Source organism: Phaethon lepturus, unplaced genomic scaffold, assembly GCF_000687285.1.
Source record: "Phaethon lepturus isolate BGI_N335 unplaced genomic scaffold, ASM68728v1 scaffold1348, whole genome shotgun sequence".
NCBI lineage: Eukaryota > Metazoa > Chordata > Aves > Phaethontiformes > Phaethontidae > Phaethon > Phaethon lepturus.
In genome coordinates, this window is record NW_010558070.1 from 29,427 (window position 1) to 39,387 (window position 9,961).

A 9,961-nucleotide genomic window follows, 5' to 3' on the forward strand; every position below is an offset into this window, starting at 1 on the left:
CAGTGATACAAAGAGCCTTCCTGTTACAGTCTGATATGCAGAGCTCCAAAGATCTTGCAGATCAGGTTTTGATTTTTTTTTCTCCCCTAGGATTAAGTGGCTTCAACAAGGAAGCAGAGGGCTGTTCGGGAATGTGTTTGCAGATGATGTCTATATCCTTATTGATACATCCCAGTCTATGAAGGACAAGCTGCCACTAGTGAAGGAGAAAATATTTCAGCTCATACAGGTATGATGAACTGATGATTCTGAAGACTGAGGAGCATTTTAGAGTTAGGCTGATCTTTTCTGGATGGTCATTACTCTAATTTTTATTTTTACCTTTTTTTTCTTTTTATTTTTATTTTATGTTTAATTTCTATTTCTTTAAAATATTTTTAAAATAGCAGCTTTATAAAAATATTTTGATTTTTCTTGGTGTGCTCATTTTTCAGTTAAAATTATATATTTTTTCCTAATTTGTACAAATATTTGAAAAAATCTGGAGAAAATGTTAAAAATTTAAAAGGCTTAAGTAGTTCTTCTTTCCCTCAAGCCACCTCCCTCCTAAAAAAAAGAAAAGACAAAAAAACCCAACCAAAAACTATGCAATGAAATATCTTTTGACATTTTTATTTTTATTTTTAAGCAGTGTCATCCAATTCCACTGTCACATTGTGATTTGTAATGTGTGTTCTAAATTCACTTTCATACTTTTACAATAGAGAATGTAGAATGTTTTGAACTTGTTTGCACCTTACAGTGACTCAGAACTTTGCAAACAGACTTGCAAAGTGCAGGAGTACCTCAAAAGCAGTAAGTACTGGGAGACACACCTACGACAGGATTTGTCTCACCTAGTTTTATAAATCTACAATGATGTCAGCTAAGCTTACATTAATATTTGAGAGGAACTGGCACTGTTAAAACATGATTCATCTTAACTTTTTTAGACCTGAGAGGAGTAACTGACAAATAAAAATTCCATCAGTTTGGCATTGATAACAATCATTAGTAGGGCTAGAAAATTTAAAACTACAACAGAGAGATTTTTGAGTTAAGTGCATATGTGATTGGATGTAGTATGATGTGAAGGAGGTCAGATCAGCACTAGAAAATGATTAGATGCTGTGCCAGGTTTCGGAGGTAGCTGCACAGAAATGATGAAGAAAGGGAGGCAAAGATTCCAGGCTCTGAAAGTTTGTACTAAGCTTGCACAAATCTTTCACTTCATATATTCCATCTCTCTCTTGCTCTCCTAGACATTTGCTGTTCAAGTAGTTTGAGAAATATCAGTAAATGGAGACTTATAGTGGAAAGTTCAAGTAATCTTAATAAGTGCAGGCAATAATCTTCTCTGTCTCTGTATGTCTGTCTGTATACCATAACTGAATATTATCATAATTTATTGTAACCTTATAATCAACTATACAGTAATTAAAACAGCTCGTATTAGTGAGTATTTCAGGATACAAGTATTCTTTCTTTAACGCTTAGTAAAATTCAGATGTTGTCTCTTGCAGGAACAATTGAGATACAAAAAGAGATTTAACTTTGTGAAATTTAGTGCCCAAGCAGTGGCATGGCAAGAGAAGCTTGCTGAAGTTAATGAGGAAAATTTGCAAGATGCTTGGCTTTGGATAAAAGGGCTTGAGGTAATGTGGAAATTAATTATCACAAAGCGTGTTTGTACAAAGTTATATTTGTGTCTTCTCTTTCTGCATCATTGGGGTATTTTTGGATTGACTAAATATTTGGCTTGAGTAAGCTGAAAATACAGTTGATGTATAGACTTCAGTAGATCTGAGTACAACATATTATCTGTGTCAGGTGTAATTTTTAACAGTGGAGCTGTTTATAAGACCATATTAATTCAACTTGCAGCCTGCTGTGTTTAGTAGCCACAATGCAAACATTGGTCAATTTGATTTCTGTAGGAACCATGACAGTGCTCATACCCTGTGTCTAAATTGGTCACTCTTGCTACAGGGCTGCTGCATTGGTGAGGGCTGTCACTGGCAGACTTACAGATCAGAGGTAATGCAGGAAAATGGTGCCACTGAGCTGGAGGAGCATTTCTAGCCCCTTTTGGTGCATAAATAGCTGACTTTAGCCTTCATAGGAACGAGGGCAAACTCAGACCAAACATCTGTCTATCTATCTACCTAATACTCTTTCTCTGACAGTGGCCAAAATCTGAACATTTTTCCCTGAAACAGAGTAGAAATGCTTGTACTCAGCCACAGTCAGCCACCAAGCTGACTGTAACTGTCAGCAGCTTTAGGACCAGTTAATGTGTCAAATGCGGACAGCAATGTTATGAACACAGGACTCAAAATCAGTCATACAACAGTACAGATGTACCCCATGTTATATTTTCTAACATATGAAACATTTTTATACAATAAAACTACTCAGCTTTATGACAGCTCTTCCTCAGACTTAATCATGAAGCTCCTGGGGATGAGGGAATTGGGGAAGCTACACAATACCTCTGAGACTACAAAACAAGATAAATAACTCTCTATTCTCAGAACATACTAACAGACAAACACATAGAGAAAAGAAAGTATTAGTGTGACCTCACTGAGTAGTTGGTGAATACTTACAACTGCGGTTAGTAAACTTAATTTTACTGCCTTCCTTGAGACTTGAAAAGTTGGCTCTGTTTAAGCCATGTGTATGTGGTACAGCATCATGCAAGTTCAGTAATACTTTGAACTACTATAATTTAATGCATTTGGGAATAGCCTTTTTCATCATTATGAAACTTCACATGAAGTTGTGAATTGTTGATTATAAATTTCCTTCTAAGTTCAGATCTAGATATCTGAAATTGTACAGGGAATGGTACAAGAACAATCTACTTTTTTCTTGGGGATGACATCTACTGCTGACCTTTTAGTCCGTTTAAAGCAGTGCAGGCATAAGTCTGCAATCAGAAAGATGGCTTTACAGTGAAGCTGAAATGAAGACTGCCTGGAATATTAACCAGAGTAGACCTTTGATCACATTTGATACACTTTGGTCCCAGGATGCTGAATAAGGAAACTGAGCTATAAATAGTAACTAACTGTTCCTTAAAAATCCTGTAGAGGTGACAGTATTTAAAATTTTGGGGGTGATTATGCCATGTAATTGGAGCATGTAAACTTTGTTTAAACACTGATAAAAACTGTACATTTGTAACAGTAGCAACTGAGAAATCTAAAATTAACAGCTTTTACCATAAGGTACATAGTTATTTCCCTCATATCATCAGCATCCACAGTATTTTCCCATGATATAGTGGAAGAAGTTGTTTTTTTTAAAATCAGATCAAAACTATGTACCATTACTGAAAAGAGCCAGGATGGCCAATTTACACATAATAATGAGTGATGTGTGCCTAAAACTTTATAATGCTTTCCAAAACATTAGGAATATTAAATATATTTAGCACACACAAAAAAGACTTAGGCTAGTTATTTCTTATGAATGGGTATTGGTAAGGATTGTTTGTGAATTAGAGGATAGGGTTATAAAGCATCTGAGCTATCTTGCTGCCTGGCCCATACACTCTTATGCAGCCGTACAGAGTCACTCTCAGAGTGTACCTCCTGTTCCATTTCACCTGATTTACTTTCTCTGCCCTTTCTAATAGAACTGTTTGCTGGAGGGATGAACTGGAAGAAATTTTAACACAATTTATAGGACTGAAGAAATAATGCTATCTCTTAATGTATTTTTGCATGTATGGGTCAATGTTAGTGACTTATATTTATCTTCTGTAAAGATAAATGTGTGGATCCTGAGTCTCTTCTCAGACCACTACAATCCTCACTGCCCTCCAGGGTGGTGCTCAGGTGTTACACTAGCACAAAACAGACTCATATCTATTCTGGGATTTTGCTTTGTCCCCATTAAAAGACTGACACTAAAACTTGATGAAACACTTTTCCATTCTGATAAAATCTTACTTTTCCCTTAAATGTGGAAAGTTTTGTACACTGAATGTTTGAAAGGTGGAAATCTGAAGATGCAAGCTGTCATTTCTAGGTCCTTATAAGCCATGAAATGCATTTTGGTGAGTTTAGAATTGCGTTTAGTCTAAAAAGATGAAAGACGGATCATGATCACTAAGTATGTGGATGACACAGAAAAAGTACTAGTATTACTTAAATATTAATTTTTAGGGGGCACAGTATTGCTTTACTGTGTGTTTTTTGTTGTTACAGCTAACTTTTGTGCTAAAAAATAAACAATGTTTACACCGATGCGCTGAGGGGGTAGATGTGAGATAGTCTGGAAAAAAAATTGTTCAGAGAACCAGGGAGTTCTTTACCTATTTTTGAGAAAAAAAAAATTGTGCAACTCTTTTGTGGATTTTTTTATTTATTTGATTAAGTAAAATATATATTTCAAGGAAGTGCGATGAGTTGGCAATCAGAAGCAGCAGGGGGAAAACATGATAGAATGTATCTTTTATCTTATATCTTCCTATTTGTTTATAGTCTTTTAGTGATTGCTTTTGGTTTTACAGCTCATATTGCTGTTGCCAGTGTGTTTGCAGAAGCACTGAATACTGATTTGATACTATTTTATACTACTTTGACACTTGCTTTGATTTTTCTAGCTATTTGACATAAGTACTTGCACTGTTTTATTACTCATTTCAGTTCTGTAATATCGCTCGAATCAGTACACTGTCATTATTAATTTAAGAACAGAGGCAAAGAACTATTAGTATTTATAGCTGTTTCTTTGACTTTTTATTTTTGTTTTTTTTTAGGTTGGAAGTTCCACAAATACACTCAAAGCTCTCCAGATTGCTCTTGCTGATACTGACACTCAGGCTATTTACCTCTTGACTGATGGGAGACCTGACCAGGTATTTCTGAAATGAGAAAACACAAAAATGCAGTAGTGTGGTGCTACAGTGATGGTGTCAGAAAGCTGAAGCAAATGTATGAGATGAATATCATACCTGCAGAGCTGAGTCTCTTGGAGGTTGTCATAATATTGAAAAATTGTGTCTGAGAAATGTGCTGTTTGTGAAAGGATTTTGATTAGAACTCTCCACCCACAGTCCAGTCTTTGGTGCATGATAACTCATGACATTTCTCAGGAGTTGTTTTAAGGATCTGGTAATGGATTAAACAGTAAAGCTTTATGCTAGTATCAAGGTTAGGATTTGTGTTAAATAAAATGTTTCCCTAAATTAGTACAATTATCTCATGAATTAAAAAAAAAAAAAAAAAAAGATGGTCCCATGATATGGTTTGATTTAAATACTAAACCCCTGCAATCTTGTGTGGTGGTTTGAAAACCTAAAAAGAACATGATTGATAGCAAAATAAAAAAAGCCCCAAGTTTACATTCAACAATTTTCCCCAAAGAACAAATCACATATCTAAGTAGATACCCTCTTACATTCTGCTGCAGAACTTACACAAAGGCTATGTCATGTCTGAGGAGTAAAGGCCTAATTATTAATTTGCATTATTTTCATATAAAGATGTTACCACTAATATTGTTCCATTAGGTACATCATACTCTGTATGATTCCATTTTTATCCTACTGAGTCAAATTTGATCTCATGTAGGTGCAATTTCTGCACTTAAAGCAAATCCAGCAGTCCGGAGTTGCTTTAAGTCTAGTTTTAAGTGGATAAAGAAATCAAAAGTATGCTTTTATTTTTGAGTATGTTGTTACCATGACTTAAAATGATGGTATTTTATATTATATCACATTATTTAACACCAACTAAAAACTGTGGAAAAAAACACTTTCAAACTGTAATGCATGATGAAAACTAGAGAATGGCATTTTAAAAAGACTTTATTTGCCCTTGAATGTTTAGCTTGGTTGTAATGGCAGGTATGCAGCAAAATCCTGACTTTACTTAGATAAATAGCTGGGCTGAAGGCCACATGAAATTAATTATTGAAGCATATCCAATAAATCTAGGATTCAAAAAGCATCATAAACGTGCAGAAATAATTTCTTTTTACCTTCATCAGGAATATGGGCTAAAGGCCCATTTTTGTTTTTGTTCTGTTTTTCCTGATAAAAAGAAAGTGGCCCACAAGGAAGGGTGGATTTATATGCTTCAAAATTATTTGAATATCAAAATGGAAACCTGATTTTAAATTAGCAGATGAGAAACTTTGACTCACATATTTTAATGTTGTTTTTAATTTTAATTTTAATCATTGATATTTTCTAAAGACAAGTTGATTGTTATTGGCTATCACTCATTAAAATTCAGTTTACAAGTGATTAAAATCTTTGCATTGTTTCATACTTTCGTTAGCTAGAAGCATGTATTAATGAATAATTTGGCTTAATGTACACTTATTAAGTTTCTTAATTTTAATATTTTTATTAAGTTAGGAATTAATAAATACTTAATTTATTTTAATACTGTGTTAGATGAAAAATGACCAAGATGATTGCTTTTAACTATTAAAGTGGAACAAACAATTGTATTGCAAATATCAGGAGAAAGCTACATTTATCAAGATTTATGACAGTACTCTGAACCGAAGTGTTATCAGAAGTTAGAGAACTGAGTGAATAATTTCTTTCTACCAGATGCTTCAACATTTTTAGACATGGTAGATCTTTTACTTTCTCACCAAATTTTTATTTCTTTATTGGAGGAGGAACACTAGCTTTCCTATTTGTTCAGCCTCTATGTTGTCTCCTGATATTGAATCAACTTTTCATTGAACTAATTTAGCTTACTAAAAATATCAGCAAAAATATACATCTCAAAATACTCAGTTATATACATCCAGTGATACTAAACACCGATGTAGTAGTTTAGCTTCCTATACTTTAGTAATTTCCTTCAGGACTTCAGAAAAAACGAGTACTGATTATATTATAATTTACATTTTATTTTATTAGAGCATCCTTAATGCATTGTCAGTGTTCCAATTCAGTTTTAAATTAGCTCATTTTATATCATTATGAAATAGCAATCCATATAAAATGTATGCGCTTAACTGCTGTATATCTGTCTCTAATCAACAGTGTGACTGATTAAACTCTTATAAATTCTCCATGTTTTGATAAATACATTTCTGGATGCCACATATATAATATACATTTTTTGATTTTCAGCCCCCCCAAATAATTTTGGCTCAAGTCCAGCTTCATCGTAAAATTCCCATCCATACTGTATCTTTCAACTGTGATGATATAGAAGCTAATAAATTTTTATATGAACTATCTACTGAAACAGAGGGACGGTTTCATTATTACAACATTTATTTGACTGATCCTGATGCTCCAGATTTTATTGTTGTGAGTATCTGAAAATAACTATGTTTGTTTCTTCATGCTATTGAAGGAACCACAGGACTCGCATTAATGTGATTTCATATTACAATAGATAATCAAAAAAGAGGGTTAGTCCTAGTCAGATGTGAAGTGATGTAAAAGTAGTGAGCATGACATTTTTTGCTTATGAAAATTTATTGGACCACAACAAAAAAGCCCAAATACCATGCAAAGTACCTTTGTAGTGCAACTGTTGCAAAAAAACCTCCCAAAAACCAAACTCCCCAAAACATATAGACCAAATTCAGCTTTGGAAGAAACATGCTTTATCTCTGCTGTCTCAGAAATAAGTTACTGTTTAAAATGAAGCTATGGTTTGTATCCTGTTAATAAATGAGGGAATGCAGAGCTGAATTTGAATGATTCTATGAATTTTGCTACAAGTTTGCTCTACAATAGCCACTGGGGAGAGATCTATGAGTAGAATGGCTAGAATAGCAGTGACCTATCAGGCGTGACTAAGCAGCGCAATCTACCAATCCCTAATAGAAAATTTCTGAATAGACTAACAGAAACACCCATTTAAAGCATATTCTTGTTTTTAATTAAAGTTAACAGTTAATTAGTTCCACAAATTTTAGAAATGGTAGTAGTGGAACAATCAGGAACAAGACAGTAACAGGAAATTTAGAACTTTGCAGACACCAGTTAGAAGGAAGATGTGAAAATACTCCAGCTCTTCAAAGATATCAGAGAGTGTACTGGGCAATTTTGGTGATTCTGCTATGTGGACTGTGTGACAGTGCGTATGCTGGAAAGATGAGGACCAGAGTCCATGTGGTCCATCTCCAGACTTCTGCCTTGTGGGAGTTGTCAAGGGATCATAACTGGAATTTCCTTCCTGTTTCCTGCTGTAGTCTAAATGATTCCAAATCAGTTCCAATGTTTACTTGAAGAGTATGGTTTTTACTTTGCATTTTTCAGGGACAGTGTGTGATACAGCTGTGATCTGTAGAATGATGGACAACAGTTGTAATGTACATATATTTTATTTATTTACTTATCTATTTGCTTGCTTGCTTGGAATGAGGGAAGCTACTGACCTCATTACATTCTTCAGAAATATGGCTGTTTGTATCTCCAGGGGTAACTGGCTTGTTAGGGAATGCTTGTCCTTTTTCTAAAAAGGAAGAATAATTTGAAAGGCTGTATTGCCAAGCACATTTTAATCTTGTTTTCTGTAAGCTTGTTCATACATAGTGAAAGTGAACAAAACAAACTTTGATTTAGGAACAGAGAGACTACCTGAAAAAGTACACAAAATAATACAGCTGTCCTAACTGAGTCATTATTCAAAATTATTATCAGAGCTTGCATAGTTTCTGTTCAGAAATGAAACATGTTTAGGAGTAATTATAATAAAACATTTGATTTTCTTTTTGTTAGAATGAAGACATACATCTTTTGAAAAGAGAGATTGAACAAGGAGAAAGAGACCTAGAGAAAGTGAAGACCTTTCATGCTGAATGTCTGATGATGGATTGTTATAATGGAGAAAATGATCCAGAGAATAAGTGTGTCCTCATACTGCTATTATGTTAATAAGAGATAGGAACTATCCATTACATTTCTTCTTTTTCATTGTCGTGCATTTTTAACCTCTGACATTCTCCTCTTTTAAAAAGACAAGCTGTTGGTTTTGTTTTGTTTTTTTTTTAAACAGTTACAGTAATGGAAAAGAAAAATCTGGAAAAATACACTAATACTGTATTGCCTGAAACAAAGTTAGCTCAAATATCTCAATAGTCTCAAATTATTAGGAATAATTAAAGCAAAGAGGTGAAAATATTTTTCTGTCTCCAGCACATGGTTAAGTTGCTCCCTCTGACCTAGAGAATTCACAAAAAATTCTTGTCCTATTGGTAGAACTGGCTTGGTACTTCATGACTAAATTGCTACTTCTTGGGATATGATGATTGAAACATAAATTACATACAAAGGTATTTGTTTAAAAGATGGCAAACACCATGAATTAAATTCATTTCACTTCTTTTCACATTTTTGATTTCACAATGTGTGTCTGTATGTTCATGCCATATTCATCCTTGCTTTTTATCAAAAGATAAATAATCTCATAATTAAAAATAGTTTCAAGTTCAGCATCAGTTGAAAAACATGTTGAAATCTCACAGTGCCAAGAATGACCATTCAAGCGTACTGAAGGCAGGCTCCTGAGCCACTGTGGAAAAGTTTTCTGCATGTCTGATTATACTGAGTTTCTGTTTGGGAAACAAACACAGACCTAGCTTCAAACATGAAGTTACTTGTAATCTCTACAGGAGCATAGCCTTAATAAAAAAAATAGCTTCCGTGGTGCCTTATTTATCTGTGCAGTAATAGTACAAAAGCTAAAAAAATCAATTTTTTAAGACAGAAATCCTTTAAAAATAATAAGTTAAAATAAAGGTATTTAAAATAAAGCAAAATAAATTAGAAGTGGAGAGTGCTGTAGAACGATTTCATGTGTGTGGAAGAGTAAGTAGGATGTCCAGTGTAAAAATGCAGATAAGTGTTTATTTCAGAATTTGCATATTTTATTTTCTATTAATGCTGGGACATAGGTATATATGTGTATGTGTGTGTGTATATATATATGTGCATATATATGTGCATGTCACTTGTTTTCATTTTTGATGGTAGGTTTACTCTTTC

The 9,961-nt window shown here is 33.8% G+C and overlaps 1 protein-coding gene across 1 annotated transcript in view; it reads left to right on the forward strand.

Annotated features, from left to right (window-relative positions):
* The window catches only part of VWA3B (von Willebrand factor A domain containing 3B), a 71,051-nt gene that overhangs the window by 27,613 nt on the left and 33,477 nt on the right, over positions 1–9,961 (forward strand). Inside the window, 5 exon segments of the mRNA XM_010292928.1 lie at positions 91–229; positions 1,503–1,634; positions 4,751–4,849; positions 7,091–7,273; positions 8,696–8,823. Coding sequence (XP_010291230.1) covers positions 91–229; positions 1,503–1,634; positions 4,751–4,849; positions 7,091–7,273; positions 8,696–8,823 — 681 coding nt within the window.